Raw genomic sequence first — 27,672 nt, forward strand, 5'->3', positions numbered from 1 at the left:
CATTGGCAAGAGGCTCTGAGTGTCATAATCTGAGCCCAGTCTTCCTGACCTGCCCTGGGACTCCCAAGCAAGTCCCCCTTAGTCTTGTTGAGAGCGTAGGGATGTAGCAACGCTCCTGGCCCGATGGCATAAAGATTGGTTTCTTAAGTGGTAATGCTGCCCCTTGGGTTGGATATATTTCTGAGACTTGAGGTTTGTGGTGGGTGGACCAGACGCTTGTATATGAAGGGGACTAAAACTACAGACCAGTGTTTTCTATTATATCTGTCCTAAAGTTGTTTCAAAGGCTGTTCTAATCAGAGTCCATGACCGGATCACCAAAAATATTTTTCCAGGCCTCGTGCCAGGTTAGACCAGGCCAGAGAATGATCAGTCAGTGTTTTAAACTATATACCGTACTTGCCCAATACTGTCTGTTAGCAGAGTCTATTTATGGCAAACATTAATAATTACAATTCCACATTTGTAAAGTATGAATTTACAACCCCTTAGGGTATCCAGGCACTGGGGGGCCTTCAGGGTGATTAAGTTAGCTCTTGCCCAGAGCCACATGATGCTGAGCTGAGCTGCTGCTGGGGACCGCACCATGAGCCCTGCTTTCTGGAGTCAGCCGCCCTGGCCGTTGCGCCACACCTCTCTTCATCAATCATCATTTGATGAGGTTGATAGAAGCAAGGTCATAGATATATTGGATCTAGGATTAATTCAAAATATTGTTGTGGTAATACGAATGCTATCATGATGCAAAGCCTTATGGAGAAAGTAAGATCGCTATATTGATGCCAAGACTCACAGAGGCAGTAAAAATGTATTCATGAAACCAATGCAAGAGTGGGTTGGATTCCAGTGTGAGGATGGCTAAAATGATTCCTGTGACGAGCATGTCCACTTAGGCTACGTGTCAACCCTAACTCTTTTTAATCTCCAAATAAAAGGCTCAGAAGTAATTTTACAGGTGTGTATAATGCTGAAGGTCCCTAGTAATATCATTGTAAAAATGTAGGGTTAGCCAGCTAGCAGGGATTAAGGCTTCATGTTGCTTTAATAATTTATATGACGTATTATAGAGACACATCCGTCATTTAAGAAATACTGTGGTGCTCAATCCTAGTCTTGTCAGGTTTTGCTTTTCTGAAGTTGGATGAATTTAGGATGGCTCCAGCAACCTTGAATAAATCAAACAGGAGCGTTCTCTAAGCTCTAGAGGTTGGTACTGGCATTGGCAGCGTTAGCAGGGGCAATGGGTGGTGCACGCTGCAGTGCCCTACTGAAAAGGGACTTTTATACAACATAAGCACTGCCAGAATGGGTTTGTTGGACACAACATGTCAAGAGTTTAAAATGGTTACGAGCCAGGCTTAAATATTGGCTCTTCTGTCACGCCACTCCCTAAAGGTTGAAGTATTTACTTATTTATTTCTTTATTTATCCTTAATGCTGCTGGCAATCCTGGACCTATCCTTGGGTGGTGGTGCACTCTTATCTGGCCCTGCTCCTAAATAGCCCATCAGCAACCTGATGAGCTACTGAGGTACTGGACACTACTAACCAGGACATTGACACAAAATCAAATCAAATCAAAATACGCTTTATTCGATTTAAAAACAATTAAATCATAAAAGCACATCATAAAAACAAAGACTTAAAAACATGATGTATCAATCCATGTAAGAACATCAAAAATACAATACAGATTTCTTTAAACATCCCTAACGTGAATAAAATCGAGAATCAGTTACGCTGAATCAGGACATTGACACTTCCAGGCTTCCTTGAATTACGCAATACCATGGCCGAGCAGTCAACGCCTAGTACAAAGAATGAGGTGTGCAGGTTGAACCGAAGTACAATAATCACAGATTCATTAAATATGGGGATGGCTAGTAAAAGTTATTTTGCATAAAAGTACAACATTTTAGTAATACATAAAAAATATGTACACAGTGAAAACTGCAAAATCTTGTAAATCAAATACAGATTGAAAATCTATCAGGAAAAAAGAGCCCACTTGAGATGCACACACTATAGACTGTTAATGTAAAATCAAGAATTATCAATGGTAAGATACAGATTCTTTAAAAAAAATTGTTTTTAGTCCTCATATTTGACAAAGGCAGGGAGCGAGATCTAACCGAAGGTCTGAAGAATCTGAGCGCCATGCACCTTCCAAGATCTGTGCAACCAACCGGGAGCCAGCCTTTTCACACTTGCAGTTGATGAGAGGTCTAATGGCAGCCACCACTAATCTCATCAACTTGTTGGTCTTGTCTTAATCCTTGTGTCGCGTAGTTCCAATAAGAAATATAGAGGATCTGCGCATTTAGACAACATACACTGTAGCATTGGTGTCAGACAAACTGTGATCACCTCCACCGGGTATGTTGGCCCTTTTTGTACCAACTAGCTCACAGTTCCACTAGAATCCCCTCTTACCAAGGAGAGAATATTTCTTGGCAACCATCGAACATGGCAACCCTGATCCCTCAGGACCGTGAAAACAATATACTACCTTTTGCTCAGTCACTCGTGCTTACTTAGTCTGTCTCAGAGAAATACACAGAATAAACAGGCTGGGCGTTTTAAATAAGAATTTATCGAACAGTTATTATTCTGGAGTAAAATAGATGAGCTGCAACAACCATTAGGCATTATAAGATATAAATGATTAGCAGTACTATAAAAGATAAATGGATGGTATAGCTCTACCATCTTACAATAATCATGAATAAAATATAGTATTTAAAACACATGATAAGAAGATGCATACTCCTACAATGCTGCCCTAACTAAATGTACCTAAGTGTACCTAGCATGTGTGTAGGTGTTAAGCCAAGAATCCCTCTACGATTTACTCAACCCCATTACCTGAAGCGAGAGACTGTGGAACCCCATCCTGGTCTCAAGTTGGACACCCCCGAGGGATTTTAGATCACTGCAAGCTCGAGTGTCTTCATGCAGGAACCTCAGCGTCTCTGGTCAGTGTATCGGCCGGTAAGTCTCGGTCTCCTCTGTCTTATCTTAGCAAGATCTTCCATGGGGTCCTACCTTGCTGTATTACTGTGTCGACCTAAGGATGACGTTGGGCATGAACTTTGTACATAGATTTTATACAGGAGATGTTTGTCCTGCTGTGCTTGCAAGAATCCTCATGCATAATGTAAGAGATTTCAAACTAGGGAAAACCTGCGTTCTGAATGTAATGTCGTATCTAGGTAAAAGGTCAGTCCCTGTACACTGTGACGAATGTAATGTAGGGAAGAATATAGGTGAAGGGTAATGAAGTTACCGGGGCCTATATTATGGTACCTATATGGAATATAACACTTGGACTAGGCAGAAATAAGCAACCCAGGAAAAACGTAATTTCACAACCCCCTAAAGAAAAAAGAATGTGCTGGAAGTAGTGGTATCAGGGACCAAGTGAAATAAAGGGGGCCCACATTCTTTCTTTCTTGTACGAGCTCATCTGGCAGTCCAATCTAGCTATGTGTCTTGAAAAGCGTAGCCACCCCGCCCAGGTATGGGGGAGTTCAGAGACAACTTTAGAGTCCACTTTAGACAAATTTCCCTGCGTGCAATGGTTATTAAAGTAAAAAGCAGAGACGAAGTGGTTTTCCCCAAGACTGTTTTGTCTGCCTCCCTTACTCCAAATATCACCAAAGGAAGGCTTACCTCAATGTCACGACTCAGGATTTAAAAAAATACTTTACCCACCTCTCGCCAGAAGGGCTGGATAGCTGGAGACTGCCAAAACTGATGCACATCATTGGCGTTTTCCAGTTTACATTTCGGGCAGCATCTTCTTTTACTTCCATCTTTTTCGGGAGACCAGTAGGACCTGTATATGGTAAACAAATGATTCCTCCTGAGTGGTGCCGAGGTCACTGAAGCCCATAGTGGAGCAGCAGATACTTGGCATACGTTTTGGATGTCGCAGCCTGGCATGTCCAGCTTCCAGATTTCTTCGGCCAGGGTCCTCCCGCTATCATCTCCTTGTACCAGTGCCCAGTACCACTTGATAGGCTGCTACCGTGATGGAGTAAGGACGTCAATCAGATTGTCTCCAGTCGTATAAATTGCGCTGTGCCCCGGATTGCCTGATTCATTCAGCCAACTCTTGCCACGCATACAGGCCTGAATATTACATTCCATGGATATAAACAACCGCAATGGACCGCACTCCGCTAGCTCCATTAGAGATCATCAGTTCAACAAGTACTTACTTGCACCCACTGGGGTGTACCACTCAAGAACGAAGTACCAGCTTCCCTTGGGGCGACCCGGAGGAGGAGCTAGCGGAGTGCGGTCCATTGCGGTTGTTTATTACATTCCATGGATGGTCTGGGCACCACCGTCATGGTTTATATCTACTGAATAACGGGATTTGTCCTTAGTTGGCCCTTGCCACTTTACGAGCATTGGTGTAACCAGGTTTTGGACTCTAATAGAGCACTGCAATATTGATGAGGGTCACTTCACCTGTTCCCTTGTCCTGAGGAAGATCCGCATGGCTGAGGTATTAAAGTCCCTTGGTTGCCGATAAGCCAGATTGAAACGTCGACTCTATCCCCCACCGCACCTGGACCAAATTCCTCTTCCCCATTACCCCTGTTTACAGCCTTAAGGAAACTCTTCTTACAACTTTAGAAAATATAATTCAAATTAATAATTTGCATGTGGCCAGGTTGCATCTAACTGTTTATTGGATATCAGTTCTGTACAGTCTTGTAAATATATGCCCTTTACTTTTCTACACACTTTGAGCTCTCTTGACTCCTTTATATACGCTTGAGCACTCTTTCTTACACGTTCCCTAGAACATTCTCGTACCTTCTTGACCCTCTAGTGATTTTTCCTTAAAATGACTAACTAAATATATTGTAATAATACCTAGTGGTTTTTCTGCACATTTGTTTGTTTTAATTATTTTCACGATCTACAGACGTTTGTGAGCTGATTACTGTAAGCTCAAATAAGTTGATAATTCTGTTAAACTAACTCTTCCTTGAATAACTGGTCCAGGACCATTGTTTCTTTATAATAACCGATACCCAGGTCCAGGGACCATTTGGGAATACCCCATTGTTTATAATCAGTATCAGTTTGAGACTTCCTTCCTGTAGGTTTGTATCTTCACTAAATCCTTCTCGACTTCCGACTCCGCCCGAGGTTTGATTGGAATCGCGACCAATCTGACCACCTGGTAGTTTTTGAATCTGGATATGTTGAAATCTGTTCTCTTGCTAAGATCAGACAATGTTAATAGCATGCCTTCCTCTGTGAGTTGACCCCATCTTAGTATACCAGCATTTACCAGTGGGGAGGCTAGGCTGTCCTTCAAGCAGGGCAAGACTAGGAACCGAAACCGGCCCTGGCAAACTGCTCAGCCACCCATCCCCCCCCCGGGATGAGGGGTGGTGCTGCCGAGCAGTTTGCAAGGGCCAGTTTTGGCCGATTTTGTTACAGGGGGCCAATATTGCGGACCCCGGCAACAAAAACAGCCCCCCAGGGGCTCAAAACTGGCCCCCACCCTAGCGGCCCACCGGGGAAACGCCCGGTACCCGCTACGGCCAGTTCGGCCCTAGCTTCAACCATAGAGCAGTCCCTGAGGTGTTCCAGATTGGCGACATGTAGCTATAGTATAGAATCTCAAGAATTGTTTTTACCTGAATCCAAATTCTGCATGTTGCATTTAGGGTCTTAAATTACATTTTTGGGAAAAATTTAGTGTGGCTAAATTTAAATAAAAAACCTTTTCCTTCTTCTCCCAAGTAGCTTGTTAGAGCCCTATATCTCATCGGCATGTCCTGGTGGGCCATCAGCAATCGCCAAGAATCTTTTTGTTTTTAAAAGCCCGGTAATACAATTGGAAATCCGGGAGTGCTATTCCCCACTCCAACTTTTTCTTCCTGAGCTTTTTCCAGGAGATTCTCACACTCTTGTTCCTCCATGTAAAACTACTGAGTTGCCCATGAAGTTTTTTAAACCAAGCAGGCTTAAAAAACAAAGGGAGAGTGTTGAAAATAAAAGTAAACTTAGGGAGAATTGTCATTTTAAGTAGTTTGGCCCTTCCTAGAATGGAGAACGGAAGGGAGGCCTAGTTTTGCAAAAATTTTTTAGTCTTTTGCATAAGTCAAGCAAAGTTAATATCCACCATTTTGTCCAAGTCTTTTGTCACTCGTACTCCTAGGTATCTGAACTCTGTCTTATCCAAGTGTTTAATGTGGGTGGGGACGGGGTTGTTCCATGATATAGTCTCAGTCCTATCTTCATTGACTAGATAGCCCGAGATTCGCCCGAAGGTGCCCGCTAATTCCAGGACTACTGGTAAAGATGTCTCCAAGTTAGCTGTTTAGACTACCAAGTCATCTGCGTATAGGACTCTTTCCCATACCAGTCCCCGTGCTGGAAAGGGGGGATTCTTTGGTCTAATCTTATTCTCCGTGCCAGAGGCTCCAAATACAGATTAAACAACAGCGGTGAAAGTGGACAGCCTTGACGGGTTCCCCTGTTTATCCGAAAGCTAGTGGTTAGAGAGCCGTTGATCAGTATCTTTGCTGTGGGGGCAGCATATATACCTTGGATAGCATGGAGGAAATTACTACCAAGACCATATAACTTCGTACAGATAGGGCCAATTAACTCTGTCGAAAGCCTTGACGGCATCAACCATAATAACAGATAAGGGGGACCCCATCACAGAGGCTACATCTATTGCACACACTAGGTCCTATGTCAGATCAGCGAGCTGCCTCCAGTTCATGAAACCCTTCTGGTTTGCACCTATTACATCTCCTAGGACCTTATCCAATCGTTTAGCCAAGACTTGTGAGTACATTTTGTAATCTGAATTTAGCAGAGAAATTGGCCTGTAGGTTTCTCAATTTTTCGGGTCCTTATCCGGTTTGAGTATTAGAGTAATCACTACTTCACTCCATGTAGGGGGGAGGGGTGCTTGCTGTGTGTATATAGCGTTAAGCATCCCTACCAGGAAGGAGGTGATTTCCTCTTTCAGGGTTTTGTATCTCTCATTTGGAAGGCTATTGGGGCCCGGAGCTTTCCTATTCTTTAGGTACTTGATGATATTATCTATTTCTGCCGTGGCAATCTCTTGGTTGAGAGGTGTCTTCTGAGCGACATTGAGGCAAAGAAGTTTGTCCTGTTTTAGCCAATCTCTTATCTCCTGTTGCGACACTTCCACGTCATCAGTATATAACTCCTGAAAGAAGCTTACAAAAGCTTCCCCAATTGCCCTCTCTTCTGTACACTTACTTCCTGTTTTATTATTTATTACTTCCTTTATGTCATTTCTAATCAGGTCTTGTCTTGCTTTCCATGCTAGCATCTTCCTGCATCCTTCCCCATATTCGTGATACGCCATCCTACTAGCTTCCTATGTCTGTTTCACTAGTCCCTCCAGATAATCAGATAACAACCCCTTAGCTTCTGTCAATTTGCTTTGTAGCTCCACTTTTGTCGAGGCCTGGACAGACTTACTCTTTGCTAATTTTCCCTGACTACTCACAAGCACAGTCAAATTGTTCACGAATACTGTGCTGTCTATAATACGGAACAGTCACATTTTCCTTCAAAAACCTGGTTACTTTATATTTATTGTTGGCAAGCATATGCAGTTTGTGATCACTAACTGAGCTTGAGCACTGTACAACTTACAGAAACAAGAGAAACACCTTAGCACAATGGGAGTAAAGAGTCTCAAACTTTAGTGTTCAGACTGAGGGAACCGTAAGATAACCTTACCTCGTGGTTTAGCTCTAGCGTTTGCCATACCCTAAAAATGTGGACATCTTCTGACCTGTCTATCTTAGCAACTCCAAGTCAATAGTCCGTGGAGACGCACATTTGTACTGAAGGGACGACTGATGGCTACTTGACCCATATGGACAAGTGTACACACTGGAAGAGCTCAAGTCCTTTCCCAGATCTCTATGTAGCTAGAACATAGGTCAACCAAGAGCTGGACATCTGCGCAAAAAGATGGGATTAAGGAAATACAAAAACATTCAAAAGTGTTCCTGTGAGGAAGTCTGTTTGCATAGCACAGTCATGGATACAGCGGTGTCTAAGCACTGTCTCCACATCTCTGGACTCCTTGGAGGATCTGAGGCATCTATGCATACAAGATTATGTGCTTCAGGAGGCCAGGGCAGCAGAGCTTCATAAGTTCCATCCAGGTTTGTTCCTAGCCCTCAGGATCCAAGTACACTCAGAACCATGTTCTGGAAGTGCAGAACTGCACTTGAAACTAGCATTTTGCACAAGTTCAACTGAGTTGCTGTAAGGATTAAAGTCCCCCAACCATCTGTTCAGCTCTTCATTTTTGGCCATTTTTTTAAACTTTGTCTCTGAGGTTCCACAGTGTTATCCCTTTGAGGTACGGTTTCAAGAGCCTCTAATCTAAGGGGATCCCTCCGAAGGTGTACTTCTTTGCAATCTTTAAAAAGTCCTCCACTGAGAAATACTGTTTAGAAAAATCCTACCATAGTGACTCTGTATAAGAAATGTTACAGCTGTATACAATAAATTAAATCAAGTATTCACAATATTTTCACATTTTTGTTACAAATTATTATTTTATATTGATCAAGTCTATTTTGATCTATGAATTTGTAATGTTTGAGGGATTTTGTTATCAGAGTAAATTGGAAAATTATTATTACTTAAACTATTAATGATTACTGCATATAGTACAGCTGTTCGATTCATCTTTGTGTGTCACATCCTAACTCTCCAGATCTTGAAGTAACTTGCATGCAGATAAGATGCCTTCAGAGCTAAGACGCAATGCAGTACAAGGGCATGTTTACGCATTTATTTCCCATTAGTCTACATGTGGTTTTAATCTCAGTGTGACTCTTGTCCTGCTGGGTCTGAGTGGAATGTCAGGCTTAAAACTGAAGCAACTCTTATTGTCCTTTTTGTTTTCTCCAGTTTGTGGGCGACCATTGGCTTCTAGCCGGATTGTGGGTGGACAAGATGCAGCAGAAGGGGCATGGCCATGGCAAGCCAGCGTTCAAGTTTACAAACAACATGTTTGTGGAGGAACCATAATCACAAATCGCTGGGTGCTGTCCGCGGCTCACTGCTACCATGGAACGTAAGTGAAATGGCTGTGACCTTAAGGCTCCTTTTAGGACCAATTACTAGAAGGTTCAGAGAGGGGAAGACAGTCAGAGAAGAATTGCAATATGTTCAGGATGCATTTGGCCACAAGGAGTTTCGCAGTCGAGGGTGAATGAGGATAATGCAGTGCTTAATTTGAGACAGTGGTTTTCGGTGCTCGACACCAGCACTTAATTGTTGACCCCGGCACTTATGACAACTGCCACATGGTGGCGCTGTTTGTATAATTTAGAGATGAGCAGGACAGCAATTGCTTACTAATTCAGCATGCATCAAAAACAACTAATACCTGCTGCCCAAGCTATTTTTTGATAGCTTTGCGGACCTGGAATAGGCTGAATTGTCACATTTGTAGCAGTGTGCTGGTTAGGAGTTGTGTAGGTTCTGTCACTGGCAACGTTGGCAGTGACAATGGATGGTGCAAGCTGCATAGGCCTCCCAACTAGAGCCCTGGCACTTATTGTTTTACAAATTAAGCACTGTGATAAAGGATACAGTCAGATCAGTCTTTGCCCTAACATCCTTAATGCCAGTGACAATCAACAGCTAAGCTCATTGACATTATACCTGTATCTCAAGTATTTACATCTACATTGAAAAACACACAAAGGAACCTGGATTTAAGTGTGTTTGCATTGATGCCCTTTTCGACAGACACATCTGTGGTCAGGAGAGCCTTTCTCTAGGCTCTGTAATGTCCAGAGTTGGCACCTGCAGCCACCCCCAAGTGCAGAGCTCCATTACTTCCTCATCCAATTCCTTATGTCATTGACAAGCATCTACCAGCTTATGCCATTTTTCTCTGCAATACAGTTTCGATTCATAAAATCATCAGTAATACTCTGTAAAGGGCAGCCTCAACCACAACACTGCGATTATTTTTCTTCTGTGGGAACACAGCAGTGCCTCAGCCATTCTTTCTCAAGAAAATGGATGGATTACTTGTGGGTAATATTCATTTCTCTGATACTCCTACCTCCTACAAGCCAATTCCATTTTTGTTCCCTTTTTCGGGAGACTTTCACATCTCCCAGCAAGCTGCCTTGTAACAGATGAGGATTAACTCTTAAAAGGCTATTAGAGGTTTTAGGCAGGAAAATTCCAACTTTCTAAAAGAGGCATTTTCTAAATCCTACTTATTAGTTTGGACTTATTAATTAATTTGAGACCCTGAATCAATCTGAATGTACGCATTATAAGGTGTTATAATGTAACCCGGTGCTTTTGTTTGGGTGATTCAGCATGGCCACAGTGAAAAATGACTTTGGACATTTTTCACTACCAGGACATGTAAAACGTCAGTAAACTTGTCCTACTTTTTAAATACTGTGCATCCTGCCTTATGGAAATGTAATACCTACCTTAGGGGTGGCATATAAGTAGTAAATCATTTTATCTCGGCAACCTGTGTTATAAAAGTTTTGGACATCATCACATTACATACATCAGGAAGAAAATAAATGCATGCAACATAGATTAAAAAGTTCAGCATAATAAAGGGCTTTAAAACAGCATAGCGCTGGCTGGTTGAAAGTTCAAACAGATTTCTCTAAAAACAATAACTGTACAATTTAGACAGTTCGAGCAATCCAAATGCCGATTGATTAAAACCGCAAATCCATTCCATAGTATTAATCCCCTTAGGCCCATCAAGTACAGCATTTGTCTATTTATCAAATTGAGTAAAGTACGTAGTGCAAGGAGCGTGAGCCCCAGTGTCAGCAGGAGCCAAACGTATGATCTTGGTGGGCGTGTGAGGAATCAAGCAATCAATCAGGGAATTGTAAGCGTGCTACTCACCCGTAAGGGTCTCAAGGCGCGTGAGGGTCTCAAGGAATGTAGGCTATGTTAACATTCCACTTGGGTCTTTAGGGCATTCCCCTTAATAATCCACATCCTTCCCAGGAAATAAGCAATAGCACAGGCAAATAGAGAACTGGGATCAGATCTTAACATTAGCAAGGCAGTTGCATGATTTCATGTGCCCAGAAGTCTGCAAATTAATTTAATCCAGTTAGAGAGGGGGCACTTATATGCTGCACAAGCAAAAATAACATGTGCTACAGTTTAGTTGGTGGCTGTGCGGCCTGGGCACAGCATGGATGTGGATAACTTTGCTGACCATTTGATAGTAAATGCGTTAGGGGTAAGTGAGCCTACCCTGAACTTGATATAGAACCTCCTGTTCATCAGGACTTTGATAATATCAAAATAATGTTCCAATGCGCTAACTTGTCTGAGGTCCAGAAACCCACTAGTTAATGAGCCTCTGGTTACAGCGTTAGACTCATTCTACACTACCCTATCCCAGTATCGTGCCTTCAATTGTTCTTTGGAGGTAAAGGACTATGTCGGGGTAAATTCCCAGACCGCTTGCATACCCAGAGAAGATAACAGATTTCTTACGTTGCTGATCCATGCTACCTTTTAGATCTGTCTAAATGAATGACTTCTTGGAGCGCATCGGCATAGGATGCCAGTTCAGGTGTAGACATGATTCTCCTCCCGGGTAACATTGGGCGCAGCCTAGCTCTATCTTGAATCGATGATTTTCTACCCATATCAAGCTTTAGGAGATAAAGCGAAGTGCTCGGAGGCAAAAGTAAAAGGTTTCTTAAGAGCGTGTGTTCAGTTATAGTCAAATCAATGGGGTTAACAAAACCCCCGAAATAGTCATAAATAAAATAGTCATAAATATGGAATGACGTTGCTACTGGTTTGCTAGTGGATACGTGAAGTTCTTTCAATAGCACACCAACAATTTGCCTGTGCTTGATGGCAACTTTTCCACATGGGCTTCCAAGACACGGTAGCTGTGAGTTTTATGCCCAGATACTCAAAGGTGCCTACCCTTTCGAGGGCAACCCCCTCCCCTCCGGAAAAGGCCTCCCGCTGTATGATTTATGTGGGTTAATCACCACATATTTAGTCTTAGACCTATTTATCTCCAAGCCTTGCATTGACCCTAATTCCTCGAAATGGGTTAGTAAATGCTGGAGACCGCCTGGGGTTTTTGATGCCAGTAAGGTGTCATCGGCAAAAAGAAGCATGGGGATTTTAGCTTTACCTAGGGAGGGGGCATCTGCAGGATATAAGGAGAGAAATTGGACTGCATTGTTCAGGTATAATGAAAATAGAAGTTGGGGCTAAGGCACATCCTTTGCGGACGCCCTTGTTCACATGATCCGACTCAGTGTGCTGCCCTTGCTCTTTCCAGCCTATTCTGACAAAATTGCCCTCGTGTAGGCAAATGATTGAAGATAAAATGTCCAGTGGCATTCATATGTCGTGCAGCATGTGCCAGAGGTTATATCTAGGGACCAGGTCAAATACCGATCTTAGGTCTACAAAGGTGACGTAAAGGCTGCCCTTGCCGATTGCAATGGTTTTCCAAAACAAAAGTAGGAACCGAAAAACCTGGTCAATTGTACTAGTTTCTTTTCTAAATCCAGCTTGCTTGGGTGTTAGAATGCCATTTGCATCGATCCAATCCTGAATCTTGGACAAGATAGCACGACAAAATACTTTTTGAATAGAGTCAATGAGACTGAAAGGCACATAGTTGATGGATAAGTTCCTATCTCCCTTCTTGAATGTAGGTATCATCTTGGCGCCTTTCCAGGACCCAGGTATTGGGGAACCTAGTGCTTAATTTGTAAAAAAAAACAACAAAAATAAAAAAAAAGTGCAGAGCCCTCGTGATGATGCCACCATAGTTTTCACCATACATTGCCACTGCCAGCGCTGCCAATGATAGAACTTACTCAACTACTAACCCGCACACTGCTACAAGTGTGAGAGTTCAGACTGTTCTAGACCCCCAAGCTTTACGAATGGTTTGGGTGGCAGGTATTACTTGTTTTAAATGTGTATAAATTAATGAACAACTGTTTTTCTGCTCATTTTAAATGAGCTGCTGTCCTAAGTGCCGGTGCCATCCATTAAGTGCCAGTACCGAGCACCAGAAACCACCAGATTAAAATTAAGCACTGGGGGCACCTCTTGCAATTGGATTTGACAATGGCAAAAGTTATTTTGACCAGTTGTTCCTTTTCTGTACGAAGATATCTCTCCTGGTATGCCATCTGGGCCTGGGCCTGGGGCTTTGGCGCATACTATAGAATCTAGGGAAGCTTCGATGTTGCCGTGATCAAACTGATCACCGTGCCCTCAGCTGATCAGATGGAGGAGAGCTTCCTGCAGGTGAATCTGGCTTTCACCTAAGTATACAAGTACTAAAAATGTAGGCTTGGGCCTGTCAAAATGTTTGATTTGCCTGGTTGAATTTGCAGTTTTAAAACTGCACATCAGGCTGCAGGGGCAGGCCTGAACAGATGCTTTGCATTGTCACTTTAGTGTTGGCACAGCAGGTGCTGCAGTCATCTAGTGACATTTAACTTACAAACCCTGGGTACCATATACTAGGGACTGATATAGAAGCTAAATGTAACAATTAGGATTTTTAACCAATCCAACACGTTTTGGGGGTCAGAGTGCATGTACTGGGGACTGGTTAGCAGGGTCTCAGTTAAACTAAATGTGAGTGATCATGTAAAAAGATGTATTTTCTAACAGCTGGTAAACGAAGAGCAACAGACAGGGAGGGAGTCAGCAGGCGCTGAAAGAAATAACCCCATGGAGAAACCCCAAGGGATGACATGGAACTACATAAGTGACAGACAATTGAGGGCCAATCAGTAAAATGGTGTAGGAACAAAAAAGGCCCAAACCATGAACTCTACCCTGCACCACATCCATGCATAGAGGCACCAGAGTAGTGTAGGTGATGGATGATGGAAAGGTCAGGGCATTATCTGGAGCATTCATTCCAGGGGTTGTATTACAGAAACTGCCCTGGAGGTGCAAAGGACATGTGCACCCACTTTGTAAGCCCCCAGGGCTCTTTGGTATTACCAAAAGGACAGCAGACGCTTGTGTGGACCCTTTTTTGATACAGATAGCACTGACACACATGTAGCGCCAGCACTATCTTAAGAGAGTGTTCCCTTATTTGCATGGGGGTTTGGCCCCATGCAAATGAGGCAATCGCTTTCCCTCCGTGACCAAGACATTTTATGGACTTGGGTGCAGAGCCAAAAAAGCTGGCAGGAGGCACACTGAAAGTGCGCCACAAAAAGGTGGCACACTGTCAGTGCACACTCGGATTGGCTGGCCTCCGGAGAGGGAAAGGGACCCTCCCGACATCCCCCTGCAGGCGGGTGCAGTCACTCACTGCACCTATCTGCAAAGGGATCTCTAATCTTTAAATTTTTGGTGGGTTGACACCTGCACAGTGAAACACGGAGCGGCTTTGAAGCTGCCTCTCTGTATTTCACTTGAATACACTGCCCCCTAGGCAGCACGAGTTTGCAGCTGTCCTGGGGCAGTGCATTCACTGTAATAGAGCGCTGTTTGCGCACAATGCACCGATTTAATGGTGCACCGTGGCACGAACCGGAAAGGTGCGCCCTATGTGCAATATGGCCCCAAGAATACTACATCCAGAAAGGGAGAGAAAGACATTTACTCCTGACCCTAAAAAGAAGCGATACAAAGAATTCTCATCTGTATCTTCCTCATCCCACCAGGAGTGGGAAAATCAGATGAAAATAGAGGGACAACTAACACAGTTTGCACCACTCCCATAATATGGACCCCTAGTGTAACTCCCACACCAGGGCAAGTACAAATGGGGAGAACATCGATGGCAAGGGACACAGCCTGACACTCTTGGGGAAAAACACATCAGGCTAAAGTACTCTTACTTTCGTAGAAACTGAAACTTAAACAGCTGCCACCCCATAAAATGAAAGTTGAAGACCAGGGATGCTGAACCCCAATATGGCAAGAAGACGAATGATTAGAGAAGCCAAAAACAAAAATCCAGGAGGCACATACAAAAAAACGCAGGCCACCACAACAGCCCACCAAAAATATTTAACATGAACAAAGCCAGGAGAACAACAGGGACAGAGCGAGTTTTCAAAAGACCCAGAACCCCAGGATCTACACATTTTGTGATCCTGCATCCAGAGCAATATAGAAGCGGGGAGAGCTGGCCACTGCAAGATGATGAATCACTGGGGGACAGCCTAATGATAGGAAAGAAACCGTAATGTCAAACATGGAAGAAGCGAGGGAATGCTAGCTGAAAGATAACTAGAAGGGTACCAGGAACCTGAAGGTCTAACACCAAGAATCCAGCTGTTACTCCTGCAACTAGGACACCCTCAGAAGTAGAAAACGAGCCAGGCATAAATGTGTCGATGAAAACGCAATGCCCACCTCCTGAGCAAAGACTGACTACAGACAATTCAGAACTCAGCAGAAAAACTCATCCTCGTCCTACCCAGAAGGACCCGCATCACACCCCACCACAAGAAACTAAGCTGACTCCTGATACAGAAGAGATGCCAGTTCAAGATGATGACCCACGTCCTCAAAGCCCTACACAAAGACGTTCCTAAAATAGCTCATCAATCTCGCTTGCAAAATCTGGCAACACTGTCTCCCTTACAGTCCCTGTTTTGGCTGAAAATGTCTGCAGAATATTCAGCTTTGAGAGAAACTGCCATCAAAACTCTCTTGCCTTTCAGCTCGCCCTATTTATGTGAGATTGGGTTCTCAGCACTTACGGTATTAAAGACTAAGTACCGTTCAAGACGGGATGTGGAGCACAACCTGAGGATGGCAGTAGCAAAAATCCATCCACAGATTGACTGTCTGTGGCGAAAAATAGGCACACCCATCACATTTATGTTGGTGGTGTTATTATCAATCTATGTCATATGTAAAAGAAAGCATCCTAGTAAAAACAATTTGCACACATTTTATCTTGGAAAATGGTGTTTGAGCTGTGTAATAAACCTCTCTCATTTCACCACACCCACTCACAAACCTGCACTTTACCAAACACTCTTATTGTGTTGAACATTATTTGCTGGATAAGGTCCGGGATATGCGTGTGGCGGTCGATTTTGTAGTGTACTTGATTCCAGAAATTTCTGTCAGGTTGTGGGGGGGCCCAGCATCTGAAAAAAGTGAGCTGGGGGGGCTCAACCTACAAAGGTTTGAAGACCTCTGCTCTAAGTGAATACGATCACACTCAGGGCCAGAATCACTTCCTAGGCAATCATGAAAATAAGGCAAAGGTGTTTGGCGAACAGGAGGAGCATAAGGCTCACTTCACTGAAATTGAAAAAAATAAGTGCTGGGACCCAGAGTTCTTCTTAGAAGCTCGTCTCCGGTCCTGCCAAATACCAAGACTCCCTAGTCTCATTTACACCCCATACCTCTTCTCCTATCACCCTATAATCCCTACCTCTTCATCTCACTCTAGTAGGTTGTTTTTCTTCCTTGCTTACTCCCTTTGTCACTGTTTACCTTTCTCTCCCTGTTTCTTTCTCTCTTTCTACCCTTAAAGTCTGATGGTAAAAAAGTCTGAGGTCCCAAAAATGAGGGCCGATGCTCACCTCTTGCAGCCACCAGCACAAATCAAGCACTGTATTCCTTGTCTTTTATAGCCACCTTCTTCTCAGTGATTTAGCACATCCTGCTGAATCAACTCTTGTTGCTGATACCAGATCATGAGAGCCACATTGATGTGTGGTAAGCATGGCCTTCTTTGACGAATGACTGTGGCTTGGTATTAATGCACTGTCTAGTGCGGGGGTCTTCAAACTGCCCCCCCCCCCCCCCCATGGGGGCATCAAGTGATCGGGGGGTGCAAGACTCTGCCCAAAAGAAGCCATTAAGATGATAACAGTGCTTTGTTTTATGCGTACAAAATGAGCAGCAGTAAGGAGCTCTGTAAGGGGCCATCACTAACATCTTTTGTCATTTATATCCTGGCTGGGAGAAGGTGTCAAAAGGGAAGGGACTCAAAATATTCTTCAGAATCCCCACTCCCATTTCAAATGATCACTGTGTGGATACTTGACTGCAATGTATAAATATGTCTAGACATACGTAAACCTTGCCAATTTAACAGAATAATTGTGGAAAACACTGTTGGGAGGCCCCCAATATTTTATTTTCCACTGGGGGGCCGCGGCATTAAAAGGTTTGAAGACCACTGGTCTAGTGTAATATGCAAATTATGTAAATGGCAGCATCCTTACTCCAGTCTCCAATTATACATCCTTTGCTGATACATTATTAACTATGCGTGCTTTGGGTGTTGCTTATCAAACAAAGTACATTTCATAAACCTTTAAGTCTGTCTGAAATATTTAAAAACTATTTAGGAGAGATCAGATTAGAAGACCTGTGGAAATGAGATCGCTATACGTTTTTTCTTTACATAAGAATAACATTTTACACTAAAGCGAATCAATGCGGTCTATTTCTCTTTTTATGGTGGAGCTGGATCACTGCCCTTTCCTTAGTCTTCCACACTTAGCATGTGTGAAGACGGTGTTTGCGCCAGAAAGTGATTATGAATAGCATCTGTTACCACGCATGCTAAAACCACATGTGGGTTAATAATGCAATCAATACTACGACTGTGCCCTTATCACAAGTTCCATTACAACGCAAGTCATTACCACGACTTGCTTTAGGGAAACGCTAGACTTTGGAATAGTTCAAATGACTATTCCAACTCCAGTCGGTGTATCAGTAGTAACCCTGCACGTAGTTTGCGTAGTCACACTATACTACTCTACGCCAAGTGCACTTCGCGCTATGCGTAGCTACACGAACTGCGTAGTGCGGTAGAGAAATGCTGTTTGCAATGATTGCACAGTGTCGGATGTTTGTCCGCACTGTGCAATCATTGCAAACGGCATCATGCACAGTGCAAGCGGTGGTTTTCTGCCGCTCGAGTAGATTTGTACTTGAGCGGCAGCTTTCTCAACGCAGACTGGTAGCTTCTCATCGCGAGCGGTCGGGAGCATACGCGCAATGAGAAACCTGACCTCCCCATGTTGAGAATCTTGCCGGGAGGTTTATTTTCCATGCTTGCGATCAGCAACTTGATGTTGCCGATTGCGAACGAGGAAAAAGTCTCGCGGGGATGTTGACGTTGAGGAACACGAGCGAGCAAAAAATGCCCGCTACACTACGCGTTTTTGCACTGTGCTACGTGTGATTCGCGTAGCACGTAGTTGTGCTCGCTACGCACACTCCGCGAGCGTATCGTAGTTTTCCGCCCGGGGTTAATCAGTAGAGAAGGTGTTGGACTTAAAATTCAACACCCGTCCAACACTATATTCCCTAAAGCAAGTCATTGTAAAGACCTGCGTTGTCAGAGCCGGCTTTAGGGCGGTGCGACCGGTGCGACCGCACCGGGCGCTGAGTTTAGGTGGGGGCGTCGTGTTTGCAAGTCAATAATAGTTTTAAAAGCACCTTCTGCCAGTGTTCTGGCCTCCAGCAGTTTTCAGCCGTCAATAAAAATGTCACGATAACTCCGTGATTAATTTTCTTCCTACAGAAAAATCGGAGGTTTGTCTAGTGGAAGCTTTGAGGGTAGCGCAGATGGTTAATGTGCCTACTGCAAAGAACCTGTAACAGCAGATAACAAAGTGCATATAATTTAAATAGATCAGTAGGTCATTGCTTTTGTCTGAGAGATCCTTTTATTAATTGCAGTTAATAAGTTAACATCCTAGCATAGAACAGTGGGCTATTAAACTATACTGTCTACCAGTGTGGATGACATGTGACTCCTACACCTTATAGTCCTCTGTCTTATGTAACATTTCCTATACAATGATTTGCACACCTATGATTGATTGTCTCTGTGTTTTGTGCGTGTGATGTAAAGTGGTCTGACACCCTACACTGGTATAAGTGGGCACTATACAACTAATTTAATGCATCTGAGCGATGGAGTGGTTATGGAGACTTGAGGGGCACTGTTAAAGGATGGTAGTGAGGAAATGCATGGCAGAGGTGGTCACTGGGGGGGCGCCAACAACCATTGTCGCACTGGGCGCCACCAGCGCTAAAGCCGGCCCTGTGCGTTGTAATGGAACTCGTGATAATGTTGCAGTTGTGATACTGACCGCGTTGTAAAGGCACTTAGTTCTAATGCATGCGATGAAGTAGATGTTTCTCATTGTCAACACTTTCTTGAACAGCGGGGCCCTTTAGCAGATGAAAAAGATGCAATATGAACTAATAGCAGGTATCAACAATGTACTGTAAATGTTGTGTCTCTGTTTACATTGTCTAACTAGAGGTTACATGGTATTTATTATCCGTTAGGAAACTACCAGATAAATCTAGGACGGTGTGGGCACAGTCTGTAGACCTCTTTTTGCTTCTGGAATAACTATATTTGGCAAATGGAAGTATAAAACAATTAAAATTCAAAAACCGAGATTGAATTGTGTATATTTTTGATACAGCAAGTCCGGGAAAAGTGACCTGAGAATTAAGCATTACTGTGCAGTTGAAAACTGGGGACTGTTAAGACTCTTTCGGCATTCACTTCAATGGGGGGGCATTGTCCAGTACCTCAATATTTCGCTATATGGGTGATTATTTTCTTTTATCTTTACTCGCCATTTCGTTGACCTTGTTTGGTACCAGTAACATGTCAAGGTATAGTGACATCACAATATGCTGATTGCATCACAGAGAACATCCCCGAAGGTGAAATATGTCTGTGATAGCTGACCATCTTTGAGAGCTGCTGAAATTAACATGTGAATAGATAATAGAGAGAGAACATTTTCCCCACGGAACCCCTAAAAGACATTTTCCTATCCTGAGGAGCCGCTAAATATGAAAACATTTACAAGCCAGAAACAGTTAGTGCAGATAAGGAGTGCCTTATTGTATTCAAATGACCACAATAATCACTAAACAGACCTCGTGAATTATTTCCTGAAAATAAATTACTCCGAGTATCTCTATCTCATTTTATCACTATCCACCACATAATCTATGAAAGACTGACTCGGCTGCCCATTTATAACTATTAATAAAAAAAATATGACGCTTCTGAAACAATCTGGAAAGATAAACAAAAAGAATAGAAAAGCAGAGAATTCTGGGGGAAAAAGGGATTCTCAGTGATCGGTCTGCAGACAAGGGCACTGCGTCCTGTTCACCGCACTCTCTCTTTTCCTGTTGGCAGCTCAGGGTTCGCGTTTCTGTAACCATTGTTGAGACGCCTCCCTAACAAACAAAGGCACAATACAACTAACTATAACCGGAACCAGTGCTTTAAATGGGCCGGTACTGTCAGGTACGGAGTACCGGCACTTTTTTATTTTGAGCGGGAGAGTACCGGCACTTGTTAAGGGAAATGCCATACCTTTAATAGGAAAGTACCGGCACTTGTCCAGGGAAATGCCATACCTTTAATAGGAAAGTACCGGCACTTGTTAAGGGAAATGCCATACCTTTAATAGGAAAGTACCGGCACTTGTCAAGGGAAATGCCATACCTTTAATAGGAAAGTACCGGCACTTGTTAAGGGAAATGCCATACCTTTAAAAGGACAGTACCGGCACTTCTCAGAAACAAGCAGGTACTCTGTTACAGAGTACCTGCACTTCTATTTTTCCATTTCAAGCACTGACCGGAACTGATCAAAAAATCAAAGAGACAACTGATTGCCCACAGAGATCACTCAAGCGCTGCTAATTGCCACCCAAATTCCTGCTGCATTTCAAAGAGAGGTTTGGAATTCTTTGTGGTATTTAAAAAAAAAATATAGTTTATTATTCATTTATCTTCCCACAATGAATTACTCCATGGTTGTCTGTGGAACCCCCTACGAGCACGTGTTGAGTAACATTGGAATAGGCTAGAAATGAGTGTCAATACATTCATGGAAAATTATGGCTGTTAAAAAGATTGTGCTCCTCAGGGAAAATGTCCATATCCTGTCTGTGGCGATTCTTCTGCGGGTACCTACGGCGGCCTTGTCTGCACGCGCTTATGTGCCCTACTGCCTGTCAAATGACTAACACTCACGCGAGCGGTCACTCCCTTTTATTAGCCCCCCCCCCTCCCCTAGAGGATGCTGTGTCTACATCCGGTGCTCGTCAAGAGAGCAGGACCGCTGACCTGCTACACTGTCAGAAATGGAGTTTGGGCCTTTATTCTGCGAATAAACAGCTTGTTAAAGGACTGAACCGTGGGGTGTTGGTGGCTATGGCAAGTTAGTGTTTCCACCAATGTAATATTAAACTACAATAGATTATATAAATGTGTATGCTTGTTTTCAAATATCAAACAGACTTCTTGCTTACAATAGACACAAAGTGGGCTTTGGGGCCCATCCTATTCAATCACAGGCGCTGCTCGACCAGCCACTTTCAACCACTGGCCTGAGACTTTGTCAATCACATTTTGGATCAGCCTGTGGCTGTTTTCTACCATCTAATGCTAATGGCTGTTCGAGTGTATAGTTCCAGCTCCAATCAGAAGCTTTCAGTGAAATGCACGAGGGACTGCTTTGCAACTATAAGCCTCTGTCTGCTCCTGCTGGCCTCCTCACATATGCATCACTTTGGTTCTCTCTGTGCTGACCTCATCTCGTTCCCTCTTAAACTCTACCTCCTTTCCCTGTGTTCTCTTCATTCTCACCGCCCTGTTGTAAATCATTCATGTGCATCCTTCCTTCCTCTCTGCACTCCTAGTCGCACCTGCTTGTCACCCGCACCTGCACTTTCCTCTTGCTCGTTTTCTCGTGAGATCTCACAGGACGGGGTATTTCTTACAAACTAAAGACTGACTGCACTGAATGCTACATTGCTATCAATTCTGTCCTTTTTCTGTTTCTAAACCAAAACAAGAGCAGGTGATTATATGGGGGTGGGGGGTCATTCAACTCCTTCCTTTGTTACTATGCCATGAGGCAGTAACAAGAAAACAGCTACACTTCCAGTCACACACTGAATATATCTTAGCTTTTTAATCCTGTATAACACTCTGTTGCCTTTCAGATAGGATTGTGTTATACACACACCAACATACATACACAGAAACTAAAGGAGGACTTAAATCAGTGCTTAATTTGAGCCGGTGGTTTCCGGTGCTCGGCACTGGCACTTTATTGTCAGTACCGGCACTTACGACAGCTGCCACATGGTGGAGCTATTTGTATAATATAGAGATGAGCACACCAACAGTTGTTTATTCATCAAACAGACATTAAAACAACTAATGGCTGCCTCTCAAGCCATTCTTCTAGCGTCGGGGAGGCCTAGAACAGTCTGGATTGCCACACTTGTAGCAGTGTGATGGCTAGTGGTTGTGTTTTCAACTGTCAGTGCTGGCAGTGGAAATGGGTGGTGTAAGCTGGGGTCGTCTCCTGACGAGGGCCCTGGCACTTATTGTTTTACAAATTAAGCAGTGAATAATGAACAGTCCCTTGCCACCCTGCAATGATTTAACAGGGTGACCTTCAATACAAACTGTCTTTAGTTTTTCTGGCTTTAATGTACTTTACATTGCATGCTCTAGCACAGTAAACCCAGACCTATCACCTTTACTCTGTTTATTTTTATATTCAATGGCCAATTGTTGGACAGGCCACACAGAGGGCTTGCTTCCCCCCCGCACGACAGGGCCCGAGCTCCGGCCCACCCGGCATATCCCCACGACAAGCACCTGTACTCCGTCTCCCGACGAACCCTCTGCCCTCGGACCCCTACTCATCACGGGGTCCAGCCCCACCGGCTTCCCCGGCCGGGTCAAGCCGCCATCTTGGGCCCTGCACCACGCGGCCGCGTGGCCTCACCTCAACCCTAACCCCGGGCCTGGCCGGCCCCGACATCCCGGCACCACCATCCACCCAGGAGGTGAGCGGACCACTTGGCAGGTCAATGGGAGAACGAAGCGTCAAGAGCTCTTCCCCCGCCAGGTGCCGATCGCCTCCAGCTCCCCCAGGCGCTGGCTCCACCCCCTGCTGGGTGTCTGGACACCTTCATCCCGGGCCCTCCGACCTCCAAGTGCGAGGGTCCGGACATCAAAGAGCACCAGCCCTATAACTAAGACAGCTCCGGAGCAGGAAGGCAGTTGTATCCTGGAGTCGAGAGACACCGAGTGAACTCAACCCTGACGGTCTACTGGCGCTGCCGTAGCCCGCTCTTGTGAACCATCGTCCTGCCTGCTGGCGCTGCCGCGGCCTTCTGCTACCTTCATCCTCCTGGGACCTGCTGGCGCTGCCGCGGCCCGTTGTAACGACCATCCTCACCGGGACCTGCTGGCGCTGACGCGGACCGTCATCTTCCTGGGACCTGCTGGCGCTGCCGCGGCCCGTTGTAACGACCATCCTCACCGGGACCTGCTGGCGCTGCCGCGGACCGTACATCTTCCGGGGACCTGCCGGCGCTGCCGCGGCCCGTTGTATCAACCATCCTTACCGGGACCTGCTGGCGCTGCCGCGGACCGTACCACCTAACCATCAAGCTCGAGGATTGTGAGCTCATCATCATCTCATCCGAACTACCTGATTGGTAAATAGACTGACCCGCTACCCCCTTCCCTACCTTACGAGACTCTAATCGAGGGGACCCCGGCGTCCAGACCTCCTTGTACCATTCTACCGTATCATAACTAAGTACCTATAAAGAACACTGAACCTTATCCGTGTGTGGTATCTGTCTGTGGGGGGGAAGTTACTTGTCTGTACGATCGCTGGAGACGGCTCTCCCCGGAGACCTCTCCCCCTGACCCCGGCCGGCCCTCCCGGTCCGTCTACCTTTTCTAACATTGGTGGCCAGCGGCGCGATCCGAATCAACGCGTAAGCGTACAGAGAGTAGCTCACCCCACGACAAAAACACGATGTCGACCAAAGATAGCAGCTCCACCGAGAAATTCCAAATGGAGAAATTAGAAGAATACAACCACCGCGAACTGAGACAATTTTGCATAGAACTTGGCATTGCTACCACCGGCCTGAGTACCAAGGATGATCTAAAGCGCGCTCTGGAGTCATGGACAGAAACGGGGGTCACAGGACCCTCCGACCAAAGCAGCGTCACCCCAGACCAAACCAGCATCACACCAGAGGGGAACGCCACGGCTCCCGAGGAGCGGGGAACGGGCCTTCCGCAAGAGGAGATCCGAGAAAGAGACAGAGTCAGATTACACGAGTTGGAGATGGCACGACTCAAGATGGATGGGGAACTCAAGTTAGCTGAACAGAAACTTAACCTCGAGCATATGCGGCTTCGAGAGGAACGAGAAGAAAAGCAGAGACAGAGAGAGCTGGAAGAGAAAAACATAACGCTCGAGCACGAGCGCCGACTAGCGGAAATAGAACTGCGCAAACAGAATAAGGAACTGGGGGTGCCTGAGCGACCACACACCCCGGGGCCAAGTGAGAAAAAAGTTCACATCCCCAAGGATGTTGTCCGCGAATATGTCCGAGAAGACGACATACAACAGTGGTTTAAAGCCTATGAGATCGCAATGACCTCCCACCGAATCGACCGGAGTGATTGGGGAGCCGGACTTTGGGGGAGATTTATCAACGAGGGTCGCGATGCCCTGCTGCAGCTCCCCGATCACCAAATGTCGTCCTACGACCACATGAAGGCTGCCCTCCTCACCCGCTACGGCCTCACGCCCGAGATGTACCGCCAGAGGTTCAGAGATTGCACCAGGATCCCAGGTACAACGTGGGTGGAATACGTGAACTATTTCAGCCGGGCATTCGAAGGGTGGATCAAGGGAAGTCAGGTCACCACTTACGAACAACTCTTCAACCTTATGGTATGGGAGCACCTGTCAAACAACTGTTTCGTCGAGCTCCGGCAGCACCTACTCGACAGTAAGCTGACCGACCCCCGGCAGCTCGCCGCCGAAGCTGACCGGTGGGAAAGCACCCGAGTGAGCCGGAGAGGGCCCCACGACCAGAACAGAGGCAACCAAGGCCAGCACCGTCCTCGGGGAGGAGGAGGGGGCCAGGGGCGAGGGAGAGACGCCTTACCAACAACACCCGTGGCCAGCACCCCGCCTCCGGCCGGCCGGGGCAACCCCCCGTTGCGGCCTGGGTACCGAGCCAACGTCACGTGCCACCGGTGCCAGCGACTAGGCCACTACGCCAATGACCCGAACTGCCCGCTAAATCAAACACCCAAGCCCCGCCAGGTAGCGGCCGCTGCCCTAGGGGGAGAGCAATCCTCGGAGGGACCCGAAGAGTACGAGCCGGCCCAGCAAGGGTGGGAACCGGCCGCCATGGTCCTGGCATGCCTAGGGGGAAGAGACATGGTCCCGCGGGCTCCCCTACCCGCCAACACCAGAAAATACGGTCAGTGGGTGACCATTAATGGACAGAGAGCCGAGGCCTTGCGTGACACCGGCGCCAGCGTGACGGCCGTCCGCTGTCATCTGGTGAAGCCCGAGCAGATCCTGCCGAACATTCTCTGCCCCGTCCGCTCGGCAGATAACTCGGAGAGTATGTGTAAGATGGCCTGCGTCCCGTTTGAATGGGGAGGGGTCTCCGGCCTACTGAAGGTGACGGTCCGGGACGATGCCCCCGTGGACTGCCTCCTGGGGAATGACCTCGAGAGTTCCCCGTGGACCGCCGTCGAGAAAAGAGAGCACCTGGGGATGCTGGGCCTCCCGGACTGGGCCTGCATAACCACCCGATCCATGACCGCCCGGGCCACCCCCCGATCAGAAGAAACCGAATGGCCGGCACCTCCGCCCCCGGTTGCCCCCGTCGAGGACAACAGCGAGGCCGACCTCCCGGACCCGACTATCGAAGCAGACGCACAACACCAGGACCTTCCGGATCTGGCTCAGTGGCGTCAAGAGGGGGGGCCCACCCAAGAACAGTTCCGCCAGGAACAAAAGACCTGTCCCTCCCTCGAGGGACTCCGCCAACAAGCCGATACCCAAAACGCAGGGGACACCACCGGAACCCACTGGGTCTACTGGGACAACGACCTGCTCTACAGCGAGCAAAGAATCGCCGAGCTGGGGGCCGGTCGAGTTCTGGTGGTACCGCTCCGCTTCCGAGACTTTCTGCTCAACCTGGCCCACGATGTCCCCCTGGCTGGACACCTGGGCCAGGACAAAACATACAGTCGCCTGGTGACCCACTTTTTCTGGCCAAAAATGAGGAATGACGTCCTGAACCACTGCCGATCTTGCCCCACGTGCCAAGCCAGCGGGAAGAGTGGTCGGAAGCTGAAGGCCCCTCTGCAACCCTTCCCGGTGGTCACCACCCCGTTCGAGAGGGTGGGGATAGACATTGTGGGGCCTCTAGACCCCCGCACGGCACAAGGACACAGGTTCATCTTGGTCCTAGTGGACCATGCCACCCGCTACCCCGAGGCGGTGCCCCTACGGACAGTGACAGCTCCGGTGGTTGGCCGGGCCCTGATGGGGATCTTCTCCCGGGTAGGCTTCCCCCGAGAAGTCGTCAGCGACCGAGGTACGAATTTCATATCTAAATACATGAAGTCCCTCTGGCAACAATGCGGGGTCACCTACAGATTCACGACCCCCTATCACCCCCAAGGGAACGGACTAGTGGAGCGTTTTAACCGCACTCTCAAGGGGATGATTGGGGGATTGGAAGAGCCTCTCCGTCGCCAGTGGGATGTGCTGCTCCCGTGCCTCCTCTTCGCCTACCGAGAAGTCCCCCAGAAGTCCCTCGGCTTTAGCCCTTTCGAACTCTTGTACGGGCACCCTGTGCGAGGGCCCCTCAGCCTAGTCAAGGAAGGTTGGGAGATGGCCCCCTTAACGACCCCTCCTGACGTCTTCAAATACATCCTGGCCCTACGAAACCAGACCCGGCGCTTCAGGGAGATGGCCAAGGCGAACCTCGAGGCCAGTCAGGAGGACATGAAAAGGTGGTATAATCACAATGCCTCCTCCGTTGAGTTCGAGCCTGGGCAGCAAGTATGGGTGATGTCCCCCACCGAACCATGTGCCCTGCAAGACAAGTGGACGGGGCCCTTCAAAGTGGTCGAGCGTAAAAGCCCCGTCACTTACCTCATCGACATGGGGTCCACCCGGAACCCCCTGCGGGTCCTCCACACCAACCGGCTCAAACCACACTTTGTGCGCTCCGAACTAAGCCTCCTGATGGCGACCGACAGTGGTACAGAAGAAGACTCCGAGCCCCTCCCGGATCTCTTAAAGACTCAGGAGAAGGACGGCTCCGTGGATGGGGTCCGGCTCTCCGACGCCCTCACTTCGGAGCAACGCCAGGACTGCCGGGACCTCCTGCTGCAGTTCGCTGCCCTGTTCTCCCTCACCCCCGGGGTCACCCCTTGGTGTTTGCACGACGTAGACACCGGGGACAGTCCCCCTGTCCGGCACCGGGCCTACCGCGTACCAGATCGGGTACGGGCCTGCATACAGGAGGAAGTGGCCAAGATGCTCACGATCGGGGTCATCGAGCCCTCGGACAGTCCCTGGGCCAGTCCGGTTGTATTAGTTCCCAAGGCCGCTGCCCCCGGCACCGCCCCTAAACTGAGATTCTGCGTCGACTACCGGGGCTTGAACGCTGTCACCCGGACCGACGCTCATCCCATCCCCCGAGCAGACGAGCTGATCGACCGGCTGGGGGCCGCCCGCTACCTTAGTATCTTCGACCTAACGGC

General features: G+C 46.7%; 1 protein-coding gene across 1 annotated transcript in view; it reads left to right on the top strand.

The window, feature by feature from the left end:
* The window catches only part of LOC146811668 (serine protease 33-like), a 211,147-nt gene that overhangs the window by 66,137 nt on the left and 117,338 nt on the right, over positions 1–27,672 (top strand). The window contains exon 3 of the mRNA XM_085618641.1: positions 8,953–9,118. Coding sequence (XP_085474767.1) covers positions 8,953–9,118 — 166 coding nt within the window. The remainder of the gene's footprint in view (positions 1–8,952; positions 9,119–27,672) is intronic.

Source organism: Triturus cristatus, chromosome 7 (genome assembly GCF_964204655.1).
Source record: "Triturus cristatus chromosome 7, aTriCri1.1, whole genome shotgun sequence".
Classification (NCBI taxonomy): domain Eukaryota; kingdom Metazoa; phylum Chordata; class Amphibia; order Caudata; family Salamandridae; genus Triturus; species Triturus cristatus.